This window comes from Periplaneta americana, chromosome 3 (assembly GCF_040183065.1).
Source record: "Periplaneta americana isolate PAMFEO1 chromosome 3, P.americana_PAMFEO1_priV1, whole genome shotgun sequence".
Classification (NCBI taxonomy): Eukaryota; Metazoa; Arthropoda; class Insecta; order Blattodea; family Blattidae; genus Periplaneta; species Periplaneta americana.
In genome coordinates, this window is record NC_091119.1 from 121,938,832 (window position 1) to 121,965,245 (window position 26,414).

General features: G+C 36.6%; 1 protein-coding gene across 1 annotated transcript in view; it reads right to left on the bottom strand.

Moving 5' to 3' along the window:
- Window positions 1–26,414, bottom strand: part of LOC138696479 (NFX1-type zinc finger-containing protein 1-like) — a 108,014-nt gene that overhangs the window by 19,026 nt on the left and 62,574 nt on the right. The window contains exons 7-12 of the mRNA XM_069821492.1: window positions 26,035–26,314; window positions 15,692–15,998; window positions 11,656–11,916; window positions 10,270–10,516; window positions 4,838–5,003; window positions 2,045–2,156 (exon numbers count right to left, since the gene is read on the bottom strand). Coding sequence (XP_069677593.1) covers window positions 2,045–2,156; window positions 4,838–5,003; window positions 10,270–10,516; window positions 11,656–11,916; window positions 15,692–15,998; window positions 26,035–26,314 — 1,373 coding nt within the window. The remainder of the gene's footprint in view (window positions 1–2,044; window positions 2,157–4,837; window positions 5,004–10,269; window positions 10,517–11,655; window positions 11,917–15,691; window positions 15,999–26,034; window positions 26,315–26,414) is intronic.

Sequence of the window (26,414 nt, forward strand, 5' to 3'; positions counted from 1 at the left end):
CCATGTTGGGGCTGGATGTCCAGTGACGGTCTGGGTGTTCTACGTCTCGGCGGAAATCTTAATGCCAACAATACAAGGTCTTATTGGAAAATGTTATGCTTCCCTCTGTACGGATGATATATCCTGATGATGATGAGATCATATTTCAACAGGATAATCATCGTGTTCACACATGTGCCGAGGTCGTGAGATGGTTTTCAGAGAGGCCATATATCAGACTGATGGAATGGCCTCCCTATTCACCAGATCTGAATGTCCTAGAAAATGTGTGGTCGGAGATGAAGAAAACTGTGAACGCGATGATAAATACAATGCCACATTGGCCGACCACAAAAGATGCAATCTGGAACATTATTGAGGACGCTTGGGATCGTGTATCTTCACGTTGACAGTACCTGAGACGCCTGATCGCATCCATACCCCATAGGATGCAGGCGGTTATAGATGCGAAGGGAATACATACCCGGTATTGAATTTTTTATCTATTTTGATTTTTGTTTTTGGTCTCCGAGATGTATTTCTTTATTTTGTTTAATACAAAGAAAAGGATAATGTTTGTTTATTCCTATCCGAGAAGGATTTCTTTTAATTAAGGTTTATTTTTGTTTATTTCTATCCGAGAAGATTTTGTTTAGTCTCTTTAAATACAAGATACAAGGGAAAGGATTGCAATTATGTATCTAACTTGCCCTTTGTAAATATTTAACTTTCTGTTAAATATTTCACAATACTGGTTATTATCAGTATACAGGAAGTAAAAAATGAGAATGAAAAAACAAAGTATAGACTGAGATTCGAACTCAAAACCTTTCGAATACAAGACCACAATGCTACCGACTACACTATGCGAAGGAGACAATGACTCTTCTCTTTAAGAAGCATGTTATACAATGAAACCTGTTCAAATCAGAACCTGAATAATCCGGAATCCTGTCTATTTCGGAACAATTTATTGTTCCTGGCGAAATTCGTATGTATTATGTGTAATGTTTCCTGAATAAAACGGAAGCTGTCCAAAGCGGAAACTGTCCAACGTGGAAATGGAAACTGCCTGCTACTGTTCAAAACAGAAATAATATTTTGGACACACTATACTTTGTAACTATATTTTGAAACAGTGTGTAATTTCTAGGAATATACGAAATATGTAAGTCACTAAGATAAAAACAAGTTTTCTTTGCAAAATTTTAGAGTATGTGAGGGTGTGTTGGCCTGTCGGTCATAAATTTTATTACTCTGTTGACTAGGCAGACGAGTCCCTTCAAAGATTTTCAATGCTTCACACCTGTTAACTGTCGTAGCTAGACAGAGCGCAAGTGTAGTGTGATTTCCTGGCAAAGAAAAAGTTGTGTAAAATGTGGCATTAACATTAAGTGATGAAGTAAACATTATCGAGTTAAAGGAAAATTAGAAACGAAGTGTATGTGAAATAATGATGAAGTTCAGTTGTGAGAAACTCAGGTGTAACACTTTAAAGATGAAGATCATAATGAGTGAGTTGCTTGCGGCCAATATTGGTGACAGAAAATGAGATTTTCATAAAGATGATTCACAAAGGGAATAAGCTGATTTAAAGTAAGTAGTGTTAAACGGAATATTTTGCACTTCTTGCAGTTTGCGGCATGCCATTTTGTTTTTCATGTATATGAATGATAAAATATTCCATTTTGATGTAACACCTGAATAATACGGAAATCTGTCCACAATGGAAAAAAAATTAGGACCATGTCACTTCCGTCTTGAACAGGGTTCACTGTATAATCATCATATAGTGGTGGCAGTGGAGTGTTGGAAACATTTACGACAGAAGAAATTCGTCCGTGTGTGTATCATGCTCTGATGAATGCACCTGAAGTCTTTCGAAACGGACATAGAATCTGGAGCCCGGTCATTTTTTTTTTGTCTAAGAGTGTACATACACTAGTAGTTTAGTTACTTCCTGTGTTATAAGAATAGCCTACTCATTTTCTTAGTTACTGCTCTGCATTACCAATAGACTAAACTACCCTCGTGATAACAAGATATATTCCAAAGGGAGGCTTACCTTGCATTCGAAGCATTGTTGTCCACACATTCTGAGGCACTGAGAATGCTTGCATTTGTTCATACAGTTCTTCTGGCAAGGTGGGCAGCCATCGACACAATTCGCGTTGCACCTAAAATTGTTCAAATTATATACATTAAATGGAGTCTCAAGAAAATATTGCACATTATTTAGAACTTACAACTGGGAAGCAAATGCAAAGCACTTTGCCAGCAGCTCTAGGTTTCGATTCTCCTGTTTTCTTTAATCTCTTTCCACTTATCAGTTCATTTTAATTTCATCACTGACACAGACAGTGGGAAATGCTCTTTGTTCTTAAATAAAACAGTGCATAAATAAAATACTCTTTGTTCTTAAATAAAATAGTACATAAATAAATAAAATAAACAGACTGTAATCTTACACATACTCGATTATCTGAATAACACTACATGCACGCGACGATTATGTTTATAAAAACATGGGAAAATTATACTGTAGAATCTATACAAATCTGTCATCATCGTAGAATATAATATGCACCAGTGGTGTATTTCTAAACAAAAAAGTGCCCTGGCTCTGGGATTTTGGTAGTACAGGTAGTAGTTTTCTTCACCTGCAATACAATCACTGCCGCCACTGTCTCCACCACCATTACCATTTCCGCTGGAATACTTATGGAATGTGAGACGAAAATGCATGGGTTTGAACCTAGATGTAGAGGTTATTAGGTCTGTGGAATAGATGACTTCACTATGAAATTGTTTAAATATGAATAAAGTATGATGCAAAATTTTACGATAATATGAAAATCAGAGAAGTGACCTGGCACCACCTGGCCTCGAAAAATAGTATGGTACCTTGGTGCTGCCAGAACCTGCCAAACTGAAATACACTCCTGATATGCAATGTTGATTTTAAACATGAATTGGCTGTGAAAAAAAAAAGCTCGTAGGTACCCGTACATATTGTAGACTGCAGAAAATCTCGACCAACAAACTTCGTGAAGTAATAATACAGAGTGCCCATAAGTGAAGTCTGGAATCATAGCTAAGTCACAGTAGACCATCAAGAACATGACCAGACAACATGCATGTCCTAGTCCCCCCCCCCCCCCCCCCGAGAAGCCCTTAGAAATTCAGTAACAGATTTCCCAGAGAGATGGTGTTTCAATAACAAACAGCCAGCGCATTTTGAAAGTCACAATTTGCAACTTTTACAGAAATTAAGTGAGAATGACCTTGACTAGTGTGCAATTTTATAAACAGCCTGTTGAACAATACGAGACCAATTCCAATTTCCTGTCCAGTGTTCTTAGCAGTTATGAAGCCAATTCTTACATCAACTAGGAAGTGAATACGGTAAACCTACGTTATTGACCATCAGCGAACCTCTACTGGATGCAGGCATCAAATAAATAAGATGCCAACTGTGTTATGATTTGGTGCGGCATATGGAATGATCGAATCATGAGTTCATTCTTCTATGACTGCATGTTACTAGGACGACATACCTAATGATCGTCCAGGAGGTAGCATTTCTCGCTATCCTGAATCCTGATGGTAGTTTCAACAGGACATTGCTCTGCCACATTATAATTGACACACCTGTAAATGGCTGGACATAATTTCCAAGACATTGGATGGGCCATCAAGGGTCCCCAGTAAGACACGATTTGACATATCTCGATTTTTTCTGTGAAGCCCCTTGAAGGTTGTTATGGTGATGAAGAGAAATTACGAAGCCTCACACTTATAAAGGAGTGAATTATTACGTACTGTGCTGATATCACTCCAGACAGCCTTTATGATATCATGGAGAGCTGGAAAAATAGTTTCGAGTTATATGTAATAGTTAGTGGAAAACACACTGAATACATTTTCTGAGCTAGTAACTTGACCTATGGCCCAAGACTTGTGGAACACACTGTAGATTGGGTCAAAGTAATCAATTTTTAATAAGCCATGTTTGAAAATGTCGCCTTCCACTGCTACAGAATGTCAAAGTAGGTGATACCACACCAATAGACAAGACAATGCTAGCAGTAAAGTTACATGACGGAAACAGCCATGCCGAAATGCTTATGCGAAGAAGGTATGATCGAATCGTGCAAGAGGTTTGTTGTGGTTTCCAATCCTTGGATAATCTAAAAGCAGCAAAACTTATAAATTCTTTAAGTTTTCCTGAATTCTCGAGATACTTTCCAGGAAAAGAAAAGAACATGACTGCTGCTCAAACTTGCAGTATAACGTACTGAAGAGAGCAAATTGAAGACAGAATCAGACGTGTCTTGCATGAAAGAAATATTTATAAGAAAATGGATGAAGCTGTTCCATCACTCCAATTCATCAACAGGAACAATTTGAAGGAAACATTCACCGAAATGACGAAGCTCCTCAGAATTATAGACACTAGTTCTATGACAAGTACAGAACCGGAAAGATGGTTCCTCTTCCCTAAAGAGGGTAAAAACATTTCTAATACAATACAGTATCACAGGAACGTTTTACTGCCTTTGCAATGTTGTATATAAAGAAAAAAAAAAAGTTACAAACATGGATGGATTCAAAGTGAGTGACGTCTTCTGCAGTAAGCAAAAGAACCACATGGAATTCACTTTGTGTCGATAAGTAAGCAGCCTACCAAATATTTGATTTTAAATGTATTAAATTATAATTTCAACACATCCTCATCTTAGCCAGGACATTTTCGTACATACTGAATAAGTGATACAAACATACAACGTTATTTTCACAATACTACCGAACACTTCACACAATAATACATAATATCTCAATTATGCAGTCTTCATACCTGTGACCGCACAGTAAGGGTGCTTCACACTTCTCTTTGCAAGGCTTGTGAACTCGGCCCTGAAAGCACTTCCCATATGTGCCAGAACATTTGTGTCCGCATTCAAGCACACTGTAACATCGTGTTTCACAAAATGCGAGTAGTTTTTTCTGATTCCTGCATTCATCTGGAAAAGGAGGAAAAAATAATATAGACTTTGTGAAGTATATGCAGAACCTCACCAAAGAAAACTTTAATATCACTGTGTATCAACCGGAAAACCACTTTAAAAATCGTCTTGTCGTCTTTTGCAAGAAATGGGCACTTATATCTTATAATTTTGTATGAAAAGAGCAAAGTTATAGAAGTGACCGTGATGCAAGAACTGCGACCCAGTGATCCTATATCTGGTCATAGATCTTTCGACTGATTTCAAACGAAGTATATGAAAAAATTACCCTAATATCGTTCTGTTTTCTAACGAGGCTCGGTTCCACTTGCATACACTGAAGTAAATTCTCAAACCACCAGTTATTAAAGCTGCAAAAAATCTCTTTTCTTACATCATGTGTCACTATAATGCAAAGTCTCATTTCTTACTGTATGGTGCATTATTTTTTCATGATTATTTAATGATGCTATGTCAATTATTAGTTTATTTAGCAATGATGAAATTGGTGATAGGGAGATGGTATTTGGGGAGATCAGGACGAAGATTCGCAATAGATTACCTAACATTTGCCTTAAAGTTAAGGAAAACCTAGGGGAAAAAATCAAACCATGTAATCAGTTCATGTGCATTATCGAACCCATGCCTGAGTACAAATCCGGATCAGCAGGCAAACGTGACTACTACCTGAGCTACTGCTGGTGGTCATGTGTTATTAGGGAAGAAAGGACAATAAGTACTTTCTTTTTAAAGAAACTGTTAATTCTGATTAGATATATGGCAGAGACTTTTCACCTCGTTTTGCAGAGCTAACTGAGGAAAAGTGTAATTTTTTTTCTTTTCCCAACAGAATTCTGACACAACACAACCAATGTTTCCTTGAAAGCATTTCATTGAGTGTTAAAGGATAGAATAAGAGAGCGTACTAATTATGGCTCCTTTGATCTCTCTTACCTGGTCCACAACAACGTCTATGTATGGGGCAGCTCTGACCAAATGCACATACTCTAAAAGAACATTCGTCAAACAACATTTCAGTTTTCAAAGGCAATGACATACCGGTGATTCATAAACAACTGCCAAAAAGTTTGAAAAACTAAGACACAGTTACCTAATTTGGGGAGTAAACAACATTTTTATCTTTGACTTATTTCATAATTGTTTACATGAATAGTTTGTGCGTGTTACACTACCGATGTTGAGATGTCTGTGCATTTAGTACCAGCATCCCACTACTATAAAAACTGTCTCATAATGGTTTACCTTCCAATATAGTTATTTATTCAAACATTTCATATTCAGAAAGGATGGAGGAAGAAATAGACAGAAGTAGGGTTAAACTTTAGATAATTGGAAGATTTGGGTAGACATAGATGATAAGAGAAATATGAAGGCTATATGATGGAATGTAAGCAAGGTAGTGGTGGACCATATGCAGAAATGTAAGGGAAACCACTACCTGAAAGCCGTATGATGACAATAAATATGAATATATTAAACAAAAAAAAAAACAAAAAAAAACATTTCATATTGGAGTGAAAATGGCAAGTTGTAGCCGATTTAAGTGAACACCATTTTAACGTTTTGGTGGCTACTTCATTCACACACAACCCCCAGAAGGTCTGGAGGACCACACCTGCTGTTGGTTGATGAGTCCATTGGACCTAGCTGGGAGATCTTGTTGATCACCAGCTTTCCCTCCTTAAGCCACTGGAGGACGATTTTAATGCCATAGCAGGTCAGCACTAGGAACAAAAAAGTAGAAAGAGGAGGAAGGAAAGGGAAATGAACCCCTAGGCCTGGAATGCTCTAATGCCATCGGGGTCGAAGAAAGTAAGAGTTCAGTCAGAGGACTGGATAGGAAAGGGTAAAGAGGGAATTAGGTATTGAATAGAGGAAAATTATACCAAATTCGGTCATTAACTCATCAAGCTGACCAGTGCTAACTGATGAGTAGCCCCTCTCTTTAGTTCAGCTTGTAAAGTTATGCTTACTAACAGCTGCACCACAGGAAGGTAGGGATGGTACATTGGGTATTTGTCCAGGTTGGTTCCTTAAAGCCTTCAATGGGAAGGATTAATGGCTCTCCCCCTGTATCCGACAGATACCCTTTTGCAGCCACAAAACTGGCTTCATTTATACACTGACGGATCCTTGATCTCCAGAGAACAAGGTGCCGGTGCAGGTGTTACATGCTGTCTCTTCTCACTTTATAGATCTCTTGGATATAGAACAACAAGTTTTGATGGAGAAATCATTGCAATAAGTGAAAGTCTCAGGAATCTTCTATGTCACATCAATAAATTTAAGAATGCAGTTATATTGTCAGACTCCAAAGCAGCTATTCTATCAATAGTCTCTAAACACACACCTTCATCTCAAACAGCAGAAATAACTAAAATGCTCTCTAATTAATATCACTTAATAAAAGAATTGTATTCCAATGGATACCATCCCATTGTGGAATCCTGGGAAACGAGAATGCGGATGCTTTAGCAAAGAAGGACAGCACTGCTACTTACAGACCTGTTACTAAGTCTACGTATTACTCTGTGAAAAGATTTATTAAATCTACATACTTAGACTTCAACAAACAAAATTTGATAACACAAGCTCAAGGGAAAAAATGGAACTCTCTGCATCAAAATCCACAGTTAATTCCCGATTTACCACGAAAATCATCTGTAGCTGCATTTAGATTGGCAACAGGCCATGATTGTTTGCCCAAACACCTGAATAGAATTGGAATATATCAGTACCCTAACTGCCCATTGTGCAACTCAAACCAAGAAATGGATTCGGAACATCTCAAAAACCTGTGCTTCAGTGGCTGGCCATGATAATATCTTTGAAAAATATTGGAGTGCAAGAGGTCAAATGACTTTATTGTCAAACGCCTGGCATTAGAAAACAACAACATTATTTATTCAAACATATATTTTGTTCTTGATTTGATTCTCATTTTTTTATCTGAGTAATTACTGTTTTGTAATTATTTTATTAAATTTTGTATCTTTATTGAATTTTTTTATGCGTGTTGTATTTTAGTAAACAATTGTTATTTGTAGGAACTGTCCCCCTCTCCCACCCCCGAAAATGAGCTTGCTCGGATGGGTTTGTGCAATGTTTATTTTGTGTATTCATTTTGTATTGTAATATGTAGCAATAAATACAATACAATACAATATTTAGGAGTAATGTGTTATTAGTGGTGAGAAACAAGTGTTTTGTAATGAATCCAACAAATAGTTGCAGATCTTTTACTGCTCTCTTTGATAATGTTGCGAAAACACTTCCAAAAATCTCGCACGACACCTACTTGACAAAAAATTATAATTTTATGTATATCCCCCCCTCTCTCTCCCTCCAATTTCTTCTTTTTCTTCTCCTTCTTCATAATCAACACCATCAACATTGCCACCTATTCCCATATTCATTTTAAAGTTTTTTCTTTCACTCTTTCCATCTTTTCTGATTTGTTGTAAGGTATCTTTGTATTCTAGATCTTCTGAATGACAGTGGCATTTTGTGGCTCCGAATTTTGTCGGGGCTAAAATTTTTTCGATAAAAGTAGTTAATCTTCGTCTAGATTATGAACTGTAATAACATAAGCAATAAAATAGTATTGTGGAATATACCTTACACAGTGTGATTGAGAAGTCTCTCCACAGTGCTTGTGTAGCCGAGAATCCACTAGACGGAGAATTCAAGTGTATTTGATAGAGAATTCAAGTGGCAGCACTGGGCGCTAAGCATATGACGAACTGGAGGTATGAGGTTGTCAAACAGGAATGACTGGGGGAGTGCCAATTTTCTACAGGGTTGTATTCTAGTGTCACTAGAACTAATAGAGTTGCGGAAGGACTTTTCGATTGCACTGTATAAAAGTTGACACTTATTTAAACAGCATCTCTGCTGCTCTATTCTTCTGATTATTGTGGAATATACCTTATATAAAAGTTGACACTTATTTAAACAGCATCTCTGCTGCTCTATTCTTCTGATTATTGTGGAATATACCTTATATAAAAGTTGACACTTATTTAAACAGCATCTCTGCTGCTCTATTCTTCTGCTCAGCAAACTTTGTACCATCTTTTCGTTGAAGAACACTGTATTAACAGTATATTCTTTAACTATCGTAAGCACTACGTAAAGATTAATTTTTTGGTCCTGCAGAATACATCTGTTATGGTAACAATTGATATTAGAGGAGAAAAATTTGCTCCGGCGCCGGGGATCGAACCCGGGTCCTTGGTTCTATGTACCAAGCGCTGTAACCATTGAGCTATGCCGAAGTTCAATCCACAGCACGGATCAAATCCCTCTCCTCCAGGGTTTTTCGCTTTGTGGCCTGACTCCGAGTTTGACATGTATGCTGACATTTTTATATTAAGTCAACTGCCATTATACAAGGAGCGCACTCATTTGAGTGGCTTGGTGGCCGGAATTCCACAGTAATATGCACTGTGGCTCGAAGAATCTACGTATAATATTAATTGTTACTGTAACAGACGTATTCTGTAGGACCAAAAAATTACGAAGCAACATCTTCAGTTCAAAGATTCAGTTGGTGATCGTAACAGTGAAGAAAATAGCACATGGATAAACATAGCCTATTTTACAAGTTTTTGGATGTTTTGCTGTATTCCACGGATTACAGATCCGCCATTATATGTCTGGAAAACAACGGTAATTGACTTTTGAGTTTCTATCTCTGTGTGTTATCTGTGGTTTGTATGGTTTCAATTCGTCCAATAGCCTAAGCATTGGGATATCCTCGAGGCAGATCTTTCAGTCAGCTGCACAAAACCGTTAAAATGTTCGATTACTTTTGAATCCTGAACGAAACGAACAAGAATAAGAAACATCGGAGATTTCAACCGGTTGTACAGACATATTGTTTTATTTACTTCCTCATGGAGACCTTCTCTGTAAACCTGGCAGTCTACATACATTCTTATAAGTCATTTTGTATGGTGACCGACGTTTATTTATTTACTTTTGGGTTCCTCTAAATGCTAGCACAAACTGTCATCTAATTTTAATACCATCCTTGATATTACTCCCAATAGCCTCAAAAGAGTTTCTTGCACTCTAAATCTATTACTGTTATAGTTAAGTCAATGTTTTTGCTCCACATGTTAATATTGGGGGCGAAATAACATTTTTAATTAATACACTTCCTTTATTTAGAACAGAAGCAGACTACTAATTGCTTTTAAAATGTTATCACCCTTGTAATTTCTAAATGGCAGATTTGTGCTATAATCACATACGGTACCTTGCTTATCTGTTCTTGATGACTGCTGCATATAGCAAGAACTATTCACAGGATGACCACACAGAGACGTTGCAGAACTATAGACAAGCTCCCTGCACTGAGAAACACATTTCTCAGAGCAAAGATTAGTGCATTTGTGGCCACAAGGCAAAATCCTCTTACATGGACTTTTGCACTGGCTTGGATCTGGTATCTCACAGCATTTCACTTGCACGTAATGTTCACAGTCTTCCAAGAGTTTTTCAACCTAAACCAGAAATCCACTGCACTTCAACAAACAAACATAGTGTCAAAGGTTTACATATTAAGAGTAGGATGATAATTTACTCCTAACAAGCATGTATTTTATATAGGGAAACAATTTTCTTACACAAAATTTAATCTGCTGCTGCTACTGCTACTGCTACTACCACCAATGTAATAATTCCCTGATGTACCACTCCCCACAAGTCCCAAGTGGCAGGCAAGCAAAGTCACACCTCTGAGAGCGAGCATTCTTAAGTATTTAGTAGTGATCTGTAACTCATCTTGAGAAGTCACTAAACTGCACTTTCCTTGAAATATATGTTTTTGTATTTTGTATGGAGAGGTAACTACACTGTATTGTGTGTTGTAATTTAATTGTTTGTTCGAGTATTTTTTGATTTTGTTTTCTGATGAATTCTGGTTTCATTTAAATGGGCATATGTCCTCTCAAAAGAAGTGATGGAAAGTCCTGCATTAATTCATCTTGGAAACTCCTACACCATGACATAAAAATTAGTAAATAGTAAATTCTCAAAAAATTAACGGGCCCATTCTCTTTAATGGCACAATTAACTCTGAAAGATAGAGGCACCAAACACTTGACTGATTGTGAACGTTGATATGTCGTCTTCCAACGACATCCCACACTTGTCATAGAGTCGCAGCTTCAATAAATAAAATAAGTGTTTGAAGATAGCGTTTTTAGTGTTTGGTTATTGCTGCCATGCTCCACCGATTACACACCGTGTGATTTTTATTTTGGAGAAACCTAAAAGGAAAGGTTTCCAAAAGCAATCCCTACACGCTGGAAGAACTGAAATACAATAAGCAGGAGATGGCATTATTTTCAATGAACTTTGTCATATCAACATTTTTTACGAAGGTGTCAAGAATGCTTATGTGCAAATGGACAGCATTTCCAGTAATATCTACAGAAAAGTGTATCCTATGTTTACTCCATTTGCTAGGCTACGCAGTCAGCGCTCTCAGAGTGTGACTTGGCCTACCATGGAAGCTGTTGATAGCAAAACATCAAAGAAATAATCACATTATAGTAGTCGTGGTGCTGGTATCAATATACAAACAAATCTGTTACATGTTATATGAAATGTTCGTTGGTGATGGAATATTACTGCTTACCGAAACTTGACAGTTTCCACACGGAGCTGAACACTTGTTTGGACAAGGATGTCCACAAGAGAGGGTGGAAGTGCAGTCTCTATCACAAGGATGCGTTCCAACATCTGCACTGCATTTCATGCGTACTTCATGGCCGCACTTAGGCAACTTCCTCAGGACAGAGGCCTTGCACTCAAGACACTCCTCATGACACAGATTTTTGCAGGTGTGATTCTCGTTGCAATTTTTTCTTCGTTTCGTGCAAGGATTCATACACTTATACTGGAATAGAAAACAGAGTTTTCATCTGTTGTTTGAATCCATATGGAACTGATCTTCAAACTTCAATATATATATACACTGCCTCGATAGTTTTCTTCATTAGCAAAGAAAGACTTTGAAAACATACACTAGTGAGTAATTTTACAACATAAAAAGAAGATAATAATAATATTGGTGAACCTAACTTTGAGAATGCGTGACATAGCAAATCAATGTTGGGTCATGCTTTTTCGAATGGTGAAATGCCATAACATGTAGAACTTTTACAGTAATATTTTTTTTGAGAAACAATTGGGAGCCCTATGAAGAACAATTCTGACTTTGGACTGCATCTAAGAGTGATACAATACTGACCAGAAAGAAAACCCTGACATCTTCTGGCTTCAGAGTCATTATCTCAAGTAAACGAAGTGAAAGAAAAAAATCGATGCCTTTACAACACCAGAGTGGACCAAGTCCACCAGTGATCAGTTTGTGGATTAATACAATCTCGGATGAAGAAAACTTAGATTTATTCATTGCCGTAACAAAGTCCATAACTCATTTGTTACTCCACAGAGGGCAGCATTTCCTATGGAAGGTGAAGGTTGTTAAGTGTGAGCCAGGAACTTTAAGACTCAATATTTCAGAACTATTCCAGACGGACTTGGTCCACTCTGGTTGTGAACTCCTCATGTAATTATAAGTGGAATAACCAGGGTGACCAGATTTTGAAAATAAAAAAACGGGACACACTTATGCGATACTAAACTGTCGATTAAATTAGCCGTAATTAACATTACTTCGACTTTAACTTCTATGTTAGGAAAACAAATACCTAACAAGGATAGGAACAGTAACGTTTTCAAATGTTAATTATGATTGGAGAAATCAACCTTCATAGAGATGAATATAGCTGCTTCTAGTTCCTTCAAAATGGCTTTCATAGCAAAATGGGCGACCACATTCACAATATCTTTCCACATTTATTGCGACCGCAAGTAAAGCTGTTTCTATTCAGAACTTCCTGATAATGGAAGAAGTGCAATCCGTCTAACGAAAACTGCAGTTGTTTGATGGTGTTATAAGTAAAACTGCTTACTGTTGCAAATTTTAATTCTTCTCCCGCAACTGTTGGCTTTAAGAAGACGTGATTCTATTAGACGATGATGGTAAAGTTATGTTTTTATGTTTCTTTTTGTTAATGTAGTCATAGGTGTCTACTCTTCCACCATATGATATTGAAAATGTAGAGTTATACAATGTACACTCTACTTTGTCTTCCCACTTTAATTCCTGAATGTATGGAAAAAATTGTTGAAGTTGATCATTATTCAATGGACACTTTCTTTTTGGCATACTAATGAAAACTCACAATTATTATACTCACAAATATACTGTAAATAAGAAGCACATGCTACCAAGACAAAGCAGCAAATTACCAAAACGGAAACTATTTGTTCGACAACTTCGTTGGTTACATTCTCTTCACTACTCTTGTCTGCTATAGGACAGCCATTATATTATTTACGTTGAAATGTGATTATTTTACCCAAATCTTGGTCTTACTAATCAAGAATGCATTCACTTTTCTGAGATGGTTGATATAGTGCAAATTTGGCACAAATTCAACTATTGGTACTCTTACAATGAGGGAGTAATCGATTTAAAAACACGGGAAGTTTTTGCATCCCGAGAAAGTTTTTCGGGACATTGGGACAAAGTATCCAAAATTGAGACTGTTCTGGTAAACCAGGACATCTGGTCACCCTGGGACTAACATGTTTATCACTCCGTGATTAATTGTTTAATGGATGCATTAGCTAGGGACTGAGTATGTTGTCCCATTTTCTCTTCACTTTCTTACCTAACAATATGTCTTCCAAAAAGAGGTGTGTTTCTACATGGAAAATGTGCACTGGGCCATCGTAAACAAAGCGAGATATTTTATTACTTTATCACCTCCCTTTTTTTTGGAAATTAATATCTTTCACCATTTGCGAAAAAGTTTAGTCGAGATAACGCCCCTGACACCCAAAGACTTTTCCAGAGCTGTCATCCTGATCCTGATTGATATGGGTGCAGTCTGTTACACTGCTGTTGCCATAGACGCACCATACACTACGTGCAAGGAAGAGACTTTGACATTTAGAGTTACACCAGAAGACCCTGATGTAGAAAGAATAAATAGACTTTAGCCTGAGATGACCGATTTTTCGTTAGCTAGCTCTTAAGAAATTACTATATTACAACAATTGAAGCAAGGAATCGACTGCACCAGGTGTCAGATGTTAATGGCAAGAGGACTCTTCAGCAACGAAGGTGACCTACAATAACAACCATCTGCTATAGGACCAGAACTGATCCCACAGCACCAAGCCACCCATCTTCAGTTTGCTCATCACTGTGCTCCATGGACTGTGCAGCATTGCAGCTGTATGTTCTTCTCTGATGAATCCAGGTTAAGTTGAAATCTCCAAATGGCAGAGAAAGAGTCTCGAAACGATTTGGAAAATGATATGCCAAGTGCACATTCTCCGAGAGAATGCTTTTTCCCTACCACCTACAGATTTCAGACAGAACCTGCACAACTCCACTTCTACACAGTTGATATAGCGTGCTTGACGAGCAAAACAAAGCTTGGCTGTGAAGTCAGTTCTGATCCTTTATCAGGTCTTCGTGATTGTAAGCAACCTTCATTCATATTAACACCCCACACATGCTGCAGTCGATTCTGAGCTTCCACTGCTGTAATATGGTGATCCCTTAAGATCTGGGCGACAAGAAATAGCTCTCCTCGGACTGAAGTCTCTCTTAGTCTGCCAGATTTCGGTCTTCTGGAGTAACTCTCGAATTTCTCGGAACTATCTCACAGTCTCTTGCACCGTGATGTATGATGCATCTATGGCAGTGTAACATAGACTACGGTATGTCCATCACCAATCAGGGTGATAACCCTGACGTCTTCTGGTCTTAGAGGCATTATCTCAACTAAATGAAGTGATAAAATGACCAAACGAACCACCTGCTTAATATGTTATTCTTTTCCTAAGAAAAGGGAGGCAATAAAGCAATAAAACATCTAGCATTGCTTATAATGCCTGGTGCATGTGTTGTGTGAAAACACACTCTTTTGAGAAAAACATATTATTAGGCAAGAAAGTGAAGTATAGTTCGATGACGATTTGTTGTGAACCTATCTTCCACTAAGGAAGTCAATGAAATTATTGGTGCTGGTGGCGGTGACGGCAAAAGTGAAGAGACGGGACAACACATTTAATCACTAGTCGCACTTAATAAAACAATTAACCATAATTATAGATGAGGAGGCGAGATCTGGCATGTGAATTGTGCAATAGGAGAAAGAATAAGCAATCGGAAAGAAAGTTTGTTTCATGATAATCTATACGAATCTACTGACACACAAGTTCATCTCAGACAAAAGCAATCTTCTCCCTCCATACCCATTATGAAATAGCCAAGGTACATGATGAGGTTACAGGACAGATCTTGCCTCCTATACTGTACCTGTGATAAACATGTGTTATTCCACTCAAAATTATGTCTAATCTTAAAATTACACATTGTTTAAAAGTAATCAATTTCTTTTGCTGATCAGTAGGCCATATATTTAATATTGTAGTTGTAATCCACTGGTAGAGGGGAAGAGAAGGCCTAATGGCCTTATCTCTACCAGGTTAAATAAAATAAATAAATAAATTTATTTCTGTAGTGATGGGCATCTTTCTTATTACAATTTTTTTTATTTTCTAATAGAGGAAAAATATTGCCTCACTTCCAAATGTAGAGGATCTTCTTTGGCATGGCAAAGTTTCTGGCAGATATGACCACATTCCAGCAGCTTCTCACAAGGTTTTTGACAAGGTACAGTTTCTTTGTCCATGTAACACTGAGCTGTTACTGCATGGCCACAAAGAGGCAGAACTACTTCTACTTCCATTGTGCAGTCTTTATTCTTGGAACACACCACATTGACAGAATGGCCACAAGGAAATGTTCTTGGAACAAGGGTCATGCAAGGTCCACACTCTTCACTACAGACTTTCGGGCATTTGTGTTCTTCTTCACATGCGTCTGGTATCCTGAAACCAAATGGTTCACCAATGATTTCTGAAAAACATATAGGCTACTCTCGGAACAGAGGCAGAGTTTTCATGTCGATAATATAAAATTCTAAGAAAATATGAGGTATTTACATATAAGGAAGCAGCGGTATAATGATAGTAGGCATAATTAAGGAGAAATAATTTCATACATGCTTTGTCCACAGCACATCTCACAAGATCTGTTGGTGATGAGTCCATGTTTACTGCTTTATAGGTAGCTCATAACAATTTAAAAAGTCGAAAAAAAGTACTGAATTTTACCTAATACATCTATTGTTCTCTATTGTCGTGATTTCACATATAGTGCAACAAAATAACGGAGCAAGATCATTTTAAGATATGGCAATCCCAGCAACCACATCGAGGCCTCATTCACAGCAGGGGCGGCTCTACAATAAGAACTGCAGAGCTGCAGAACCGCCGTTTAAATGGACCTGAAAAAATTAAAAATATAAAACGTGCTTTTATGTAATCTAGTTCATTGTTTCATTTATTTTTCCAATTCATTCGCCTTCGATTCGAGATTTTACTGTCTGTAGGAGCCTTGAGCTGCTCGAGAATATTAGCTGTAATGTACTTTTCGGATCTGTGATCCGCAGCTCCTGGAGTTCAATGTAGGGTAGTCGGTAGCAGAAAATTGGTTTTCTTCACCATCCCATGAGACTGCATTAGAGCTGCAACCAAAGCAGCTCTCTCCGAATACACAAAAGAATCGTCAACACCCTCATCTCTTTATGACCTGCATTAGAGCACATAGGCTTCTGGATTACTGTATATCATTACAGTTCCAGTGTGTTATAGTACCGGTACTGTGAGTGGTGTGATGTGATTAGTCAGTGTGTCTAAGGAAATATTTTATATTAAAAATAAATTAAATGAAAACCCAATCGACCAACCCTTTTCGAAATTAAAAGAGAAATTGCACGTTAACTTAAGAAATTAGGACGTCCTACACTATATTTTAATATTGAAACTTCTGGAAAGAATCGAGGAATTCATGTAGCCTACTAGTCATTTTAATACTGAAATGTGTAATGGAAATGATTGGTTTTTTGCTGCGCTCATGAAAACGCTTTCTCTCCCACCCGTGTATTCTGTTTAGAGGAGAAAATACATGGACAAAGACCGGAGTGAAGGATTTAGTTAATTTGATTTTAAAAACTAGAAAAGCATGAAAATTCGAAAACTCATTTCAAGTCAAACAGATTTGTCACTGCTAGAGATATTAAAATATTCTAACACAGCTTGATTCTGCGTATTGGATTAACATTCAGAAACAAGATGAAAATGTTTCTAAAAATAGATAGGCTATGGTCTATCTAAAATAATTACTGTGTGAAAATCTGTGCCGCATGTGAATTAGCAATGCAAGGACTTGCCGAATCAGAAGATTTCGAAGTTTGACCGATTTTACTCCACGTTTAGATTAAACTTTCAAAGATCATGTATAGGGCTCGTCACAATTCAAAGGAACTACGAAAACAATTCAAAATTAATTATTGGATAACAATAACATTATTGGGCATTTCTCTTCACTGCCATCAAAACATGACGCTGAAAGTTTGGTGCAAACTATCTTAATGGAATATAGCCTTAACGGTCATAATTCAGTCATAAATGAACCACATGAATTAATTGTGCTGGTTAATGGCGGGGCTAACGTAATGAGTGGGAAACACGGAGAATTTGTATTGTGTCCCACAGCTTATTTCTTGCGCTGTTATGCCAAAGAATTAAATTTAATAATGCAACAAACTGGTAAATTATGATACTTTATTGCAAATCTGTAGGAACTCCCAGCTCTCTGTTTTATAATTCCGTCAGCTGGTACGGGTGTAGGCTAGAAAAGTTGGCGTAACGGAATTCGGTAGGAGTTAAAAGCATTCGAAGATAGAAAGTTCCTGATGGTTGTTAATTCAGATATCAACATGTGGGCATTTTCACACTATAATTAATTCGGTATATGTATGATAAGTCTTTCTTGTGTTAAATTTTAACGTACCTTGTTAACATGTTTCGACCTATTTTGGGTCATCTTCAGAACTGGTCGTTGTTGGTGTTGGCGCCTCTTGTTTCCTTGTGGGTGCGTTCGTAGTGTAGAGCCAAAGAGTGTATGTGTTTTGAAATTGAGTTGTGTGTTGAGAATATCGTTGGGGTTGCCAGAAACTCAACACACTAGAACAATATGAAATATACAGACACACGAAAACACACCCCAACAATATTCTCAACACACAACTCAATTTCAAAACACATACACTCTTTGACTCTACACTACGAACGCACCCACACAAGAAACAAGAGGCGCCAACACCAACAACAACCAGTTCTGAAGATGACCCAAAATAGGTCGAAGCATATTAACAAGGTACTGGTACGTTAAAATTTAACACAAAGATTTATCATACATATTCCGAAGTGAAACAGTGTTAAAAGTTGTGTAATCAAGATGTATATTTAATTAATTATTTTTATTATGCCAGTATTAAATACTCGTATGTTTTAATTTGAGACTGTTGATAAAATATTTTATGTCCTTTAGTAATATCGATCGTAATCTTAATTTATCATGTTACCTGGTAACTCAAACTTACGAAGTTTAACATTTTATCCAGTTACTGAAATTCTCTTTTATCTGCACGGTACTATTACGAATTATAATACTGAATCATCTATCGAATGATTTTGCCTCACAATAAAGTGTTCAATAACGGATATCATTTTACACTAATTAACGACGGACAAACAAGGAATTATTAACAAGTCAGTACACAAAACCATTTTTTGCTTACAACATTACATAATAGAAAATATTAAGAGAGTATTAATGAAATTACGAGAAAAAATGAATTACCGTACCGGTATCTGATTAATTTACGATTGTACCGTAACCATCTTATGAATGTTCACTGAAATTAACCCCAAAAAACAATTTTACAGTTTAAGAACAAATTTTAAAATAATAAAATAGTACAGTAATGATAAACCTTCGGACAATTTCATCACATTGTTAGTACTACGTTTATATTTGTTAACGCTTTATAATTCAGAGAGCTAGTGACAGCGGAGTAGCATTATACTAGGTATAATGAGAAACATATTTTGTACAGCGAGAAAATATGTGACGCTGCAAAGAATGCATTTGAAAATGTAGAAGATGGACAGGGTTTATGATCTCAAGCACTCCCTAACCAATATCGAGAAGTCCATTCACGATTCCCAGTTTCAGGCGATTGGACTGATCCTGAAATAGCATCTGATATGGTACTTCGACAATAGTTATTCTAGTCTCAGTGATTGGACTGATTCTGAAATAGCATACGAGTATTTTGATACATGGTAGGTACTTGGGAAATCAGTTACCTAGTCTCAGGTGGTTGGACTGATGCTGAAATAGTATATGATACATGAGACTTGGACAATCAGTTATTCTAATCTCAAGAGATTGGACTGATGCTGAAATAGAACCATGATACCTGTCTTTGATTAAGGTGCTGGCTAATATGTACATCTATTATCAGGCAGTACATCTCACTTGACGATATGTGTCAGAGGAAGAACAATTGTTTATATCTGAATTCCGATTAGTGTAATATGTAGCTAATGGGCGATGTATGCAATGGAGGGAGAAAGGAACTGGCTACCCTACCACATTATCTCCTGGCCTAGTTCCTTGTGATATCACTTGTGAGGTTCAGACCTATTTTCCGACAGTTGACTAAACAATATGGTACTTGGACAAGCAGTTATCCTAATCTCAGAAGATTGGACTGATGCTGAAATAGTATATGATACAGGATACTTGGGTGATCAGTTATACTAGTTTCAGAAGATTGGACTGATGCTGAAATGGTATATGATACATGATACTTGGATGATCAGTTATACTAGTTTCAGAAGATTGGACTGATGCTGAAATGGTATATGATACAGGATACTTGGGTGATCAATTATCCTAGTCTTAGGAGATTTGAGTCAAATCATTGGACTGATGTTGAAATAGTATATGATACATCGTACTTGGACGATCAGGTATCCTAGTCTCAGGAGATTGGACTGATGCTGAAACAGTATATGATACATGGTACTATCAGCCTGGTTGGCATAGTTGGTATAGCATTGGCCTTCTATGCCCGAGGTTGCGGATTCGATCCCAGGTCAGGTCGATGGCATTTAAGTGTGCTTAAATGCGACAAGCTCATGTCAGTAGATTTACTGGCATGTAAAAGAACTTCCGTGGGACAAAATTCCGGCACACTGGCGACGCTGATATAACGTCGGCAGTTGCAAGTGTCGTTAAATAAAACATAACATTTTTTATTTACATGGTACTTGGACGCTCAGTTATCCTAGTCTCAGGAGATTGTGGACGATCAGTTATCTTAGTCTCAGGAGATTGGACTGATGCTGAAATACAGTAGTATATGATACATGTATTTGGACGATCAGTTATCCTAATCTCAGGAGATTGGACTGATACTGAAATAGTATATGATACATGGTACTTGGACGAGCAGTTATTCTAGTCTCAGACAATTGGACTGATGTTGAAATAGCATATGATACCTGGTACCGTACTTAGATGATCAGTTATTCTTATCGCAGTTCAACATATGTGAGGTCAAGGTAGACTAAAGCATGAAGTACAGTGTGGAAAAGCACGTTATTAGTGAATGTTTTTGCTGAATATAGATCTCATTTTGAGTCCGGATTTAAATTTGTGAGTAAATTTTCTATTACAATATCCCAAGCAAGTCAGTGACGTTTTGTAAGACGTTTTGCACTACTGGTTCGATGTTCAGCAAGAAAACAAACAGAAGAAGAGCTGTTTTAATAGAATAGAAATTGGAACAGTTAGAAAAAAGTTCACAGAAATCTCTGTCACCTAGCAGAACAGTGTACAGTTTCATGTGGATCTGCATATACAGCGACAAAAATTACTGAAATTATGACTGTATAAGATTTCAGTTATTCAAAGACTGACTAAGGCCAATAGCAATGTTAGAATTCATTTTTATAATTATTGGTTCCTGCAGTCTGTACCAGTACATGACAGGCTTGTGAATCCATAAGTGATAAAAAGTATCACGATATGTAAATTCTCAAAACAATTGGTATTGAAGTTTTGAAGTATCTCATCAATTACACGAGCTTCTATTAGACATCCATAATGTTGTTATTAATATTACACAAGAAGAACAAGGTCTAGTGTTCACCAATTTATTGAAGATATGCAAATATTTGTGTACAAGAAGGTGAAACATTTGTTGTATTTTAAGATACGATTAAACATTTTCATAACAATTAATTACACCTTTAATCCATTTGTTTAATCACAAGATTGAGAAGTAGTGTCTGTCTATTTCATGGCAAAGCAGATACCATTATGGTTGGCGAAGGGCTACCAATAGGTCGGAAAATAGCCAGTAGGCCTACATGTTCATATATTTTACTTGTATTGAATTTACGAGTGGAATTTATGGTTGCACATCCATTAATCAATTTCTCATCTGTGTTCCATAAAGAAAAGATTTCACGAATTAAGCTGTCAGTAAGATTCGTCATTGCAAATATGTTCAGTATGACCTATACATTAGCAAACAATGTGACAGACAAGAAGTGCATTTGAGAACAATTTACATATTCATTTCATGCTAGTTAGTAAATGAAACTAACTCAATAAGCACCTCCACTCACTGTCATGGGCTTTGCAGACGACACACTCATCATAGGGAACTCTGAAGAGTCAGTGATCGAGCTTATTCATCTAGCCATTCGAAGATTTCATGAAATCGGACTACAGTAAGTGTCAACTCTGCTAGTCTGCTCTATAGTCAAATGAAAGCTAAATCCAACACTGCTAACCATAGAAGATGAATGTAAGATAACCACCATTACAGAAGGAGAACAAATCCACTACTTGAGCATCATATATCAAGATTCAATATTTGACTCAATTGTGGTTATGAAAAAACGTCATACACAACTAGATACACTGACTTCTTTCTCTCTATTAAAAGCAGATTAAAAATTCACAGTTTTAAATACTTTCATTTCTCCTCCTTTAATATATCAATTTATTACTTCTGAATTGAACAAAATGGCAACTAAAAAGTTCCTTTAAGAAAATATTACAGTTACTAACAGATTTACTGGATAACATGATGTATTACGAAAAAAAAATATAAAGGGTTCAGCTTATTTAAATCATTTTGGGAGGGTTTTCTTCAATATATCAATGCTTGTAACATCATTTTAAAATCTTGTACTGTAATTTTTATGCACTGATCACTCGAAATCCTCAAAATGAAAGTTCATTAATGCTTGAAGTCACTTCAGATATAAGAAATATCTAAAATTATTAATCTCCACAGTAATCTGTATGATTCTCGAAAAATTCGCCACAAACTTCGACAGTGTGAATTTTCCGCCTAGTGTCAGCTCTCCCGAAAATAAATTTGAGTAGAACTCTACGATGAACACACACCTACCAACTCTTGAGTCAGATATCATGAAGGTCTCTTCTGCAATGAATGACGTGAGGCCCTCAAAATGTTAGCCAAGGTTTCCGCCATTTGCTCCCTGCCAATCAAGTTCTTGGACACTAAACTCTGTAGGCATTGCTTCAGGAAGAAAGAAACATTTACCCATGTCTTAAGGTCCTGTCCACACGACGAACTTCTCAGAAACTCACGCCATCATCGTATTCGCATCTTCATAGCTGAAGACCTTTTCCGTTTATGAAGAAGTGCATGGCCTTGCTGTTAATGGAAGTTGTCGTAGGACTGACATAATTGATTTTAAAGAAAATACTTCTAAAGAATACTCCCTATGGTACCATTAGATTTCAACATTTCAAAAGTCAGCCTGAGGAAATGAATAACGAGGAGAGAAGCATTTATGAGCCTATGTTGGACTACTATGAAGCCAAATACAAGCTATGCGAGATACAGGTTTTCGGATTGATGGTGGAAGCACATGGTACAATACCACGCTATTTTATGGAAATTGGAAAAGTCTCTGACTACCCATTAACAAAATTAAAACCATTGTTATCATTGTAATTAGAAGGTCCTTGCATATAATAGAATATAATTTATATAATAGTTTTTAGAGGTACAGTATAATACGTAACTGTTCTTTTGATCTCTGATTTCATATTCAGTTTTTTTTTAACATTTATTGTAGGTATACTTAAACCCTAAGTTATTATTCCCGTTATTATTGTATTTTTGTTTACCTTGTCTTTTTCGGCAACCTGTAAGTTCAGGAGGCTGTTTTATGATAAACTATACGTATATATAACAAGAAAGTTTATATATATGCTAACTTACATCTTTGGTTCACACTAACAAATCAACTGAAAAAAAAAAACTTGAACACAAACCACACCCGCCTATGACTCATTAATTTGAAAGATGTTCACAAAATGAAAACAGAATTACTAGTGCAGAAATGAGATACCATACCTATGGAAATACATAGGAAAAGTAAACAAAATAGAATAAGGAACACCTATATAACAAAGACACACTAAACCAAGAATCGTTAAAAAAAATAAACAAAAGAGACAAGACAAACTAACTAAGATGGTTTGGCCACAAAAGTAGGATGGATAGTAACAGAAACCAAAATAAATTGGGAGACTAGAATAGAAGGACAGAATAAGAGAAAGACCCGACGATAGAATGGGAAAGATACATTGAAAAATTAGTAAACAAAAGAGAAGACCATGCAGGAGAGAAAAAGACTAACACAGGAAATGGCATACGACTGGCTGAGAAAACCCAACACTAGAAAAAACATAAGAGAAAACTAAAGAAGAAGAAAAATACAACCCATATTTGCAGTTTGCACCAATACATACAACGTACATAGGCTACAGCGCTTATCAAACTATGGTCCGTGGACCACCTGTGGTCTCTGAGGTCTTCCCTTGTGGTCCTTCAAAAACGACCGAAGAAAAAAATAAAATTCAAACGAATTGCGTATCACACTATAGCTGAAAATCTCAGAGTTAGGAAATGACACATGACAATCACCTTTCACTTTTTCTTCCAGTACCGTACTGACATTTTATGAAATTTATTACCCTACCTGTCTACCGACTTCCCACTCTACTCTCGGCAACGAAAGAGGGATTTAAAACGTAGTGTTTCTCGCCATCTTTTCCCTGCACATCAGCTGACATGTGGCTAAGTACATTGCTATATCTTCCAGATGTATTCCGAAAACTAAAGGAACTAAATCTCTCTCTGCAAGGTAATTCTTTGACTGTTCTCAATGCGCATGAGAAGAAAGTGTTCGAGAAGAAACTTGGTTTGTGGGTCAGTTCCGTAAAACAGAGAATTTTTTTCACAATTTCCAACCCTAGAGTCTTCTTTTGGTTAAAAATGATTTCGTTATTGGAAAAGAATTATGCAATGACGTTCGCATCTCGAAATTCTGAGGTCACAATTTGAAACTTATTTTCCAAGTAAATATGACGAATTTTATGGGTTCGTATCCCTTTCATTGCAATGTTGAAAATAACAAACTTTCATTGAGTGAAAGAGAACAGTTAATTGAACTCTCCACTTAAAATGAAATTCCAAGAGGAAAGCATGGTTAATTTCTGGACCTCATCACAAGTGAAAAGAGAATATAGTGAACAGTACAATGGTGCTTTACAGATTATAATTCAGTTTGCTTTTACGTATTTGTGTGAGAAAGGGTTTTCATCAGTACTCTAATAAAAACAAAGTACCGAAATCGACTCGATGTATGTGAGTTGTGACGATATTCGACTTAAGCTTACCAGCATACATCCAAATATAGAACAACTGTGCAAGAATCGGCAGGCTTATCTATCTTATTAATGTGAGTACCAATATTTATTTATTTTGTTTAGTTAATAAGTTAAAGATTATCCAAACTCTAACAGCCATGATTTATTAAAAAAACGAAAATGAATTTTCTTCTATTAACATTAAATTAATTAGTTATACATCTTACATAATTAGTTAGTACTAATATAAAATTAAATTAATTAAATTAATTTTAATTAATTAATTGTTTTAAAATATAAATATACTGGTATTAAAATATGCTACAAAAATGATAAATTTGCTTTCGAAGGGAACAAGAGTAAGGTGGTCCGCGGAACTGTTCTGGCTTAAAAAAGTTGTCCCCACTTAAAAAAAAAGTTTGAGAAACGCTGGACTAACAGAACAGCAGTCTGAGACATGGCACAGATTATTATAATTTACTGCCTGAGACAGAATGAGGTAAAAGAGAGAAAGAGACAAAGACGATGCTGAGGAAGAAAAAGGTGAATCTTAATCAGTAGTTTGTACTGGTGTTTATAGTTCAAGAGCCTGCTATCGAAAATGGGTAAAGCTTATTGCCTGCACTCAGAAAAAATTCCCAGGAACATAATAGAGCAGGAAAGAAAGAGAGAAGTTTCAACTAAACAATGACTGAGATTGGTTATTTTTTAATTGGTTATTTTACAATGCTTTATCAACTGTTATGATTATCTAGCATCTAACTCAAATGAAGGTGATAATGCCAGCGAAATGAGTCCAGGGTTCAGCGTCGAAGGTTACCAACATTTGCTTTAATGGGTTGAGGGAAAACCCCGGAAAAAATCTCAACCAGGTAACTTGATCCAACCAGGATTTGAACCTGGGCCCGCCCGTTTCATGGTCAGAAATGCTAACCGTTACTCCACAGCAGTGGACTTTGATTGGTTATTCTAGGTCAATATACATCATGGTTTGACTTGCCAAGTTGTACCATTGAATAAATTTGTAGTTCTTAAAAAAGTTAAGTATAGCTTAAGATGTTAATCAGTTGTAGATCCCTGAAATTCACATATTCCAATCATTACTGTTCATTTTAAATGGGCCTTTCTCATCTTTTACCACAGATTAGAATCAGTCTCTAGGTTATACCGGTACTGTACAAGTAGTCTTGAAACGATCAGTCACAAGTTATTAAAAGAAAAACAGGGTAAAGTCATTAAACTAACCTGTTACATGGCTCGGGACACTTGTAGTCTTTGTGGTCCCTGTCTGTTAAATGGCACATATTTTTGCACATGTGACCACACTCAAGTTCTGCTTCACAAATCTTGGAACAGCAACCTTCTGGAACCTGTCTGAAATCGATGGCAGTGTTGACCTTAGTGAATTGGGATGGATGAATCTGGCAACGAAGCGTGAGATATAACCCATATCCATCTTGTTTCTGTAGTGTTTCTTTTATTTTTGGCCATATTTTGCTCCTCCGTGTCAGATTTTTCATATTTCCTGCATGAAAACATAAAAATATGATAAGTTCCCAGAATAGATGAATGGCTGTGATGTCACTGATGATATCACCATGGTTATTGTTAGCCATGTGATATCG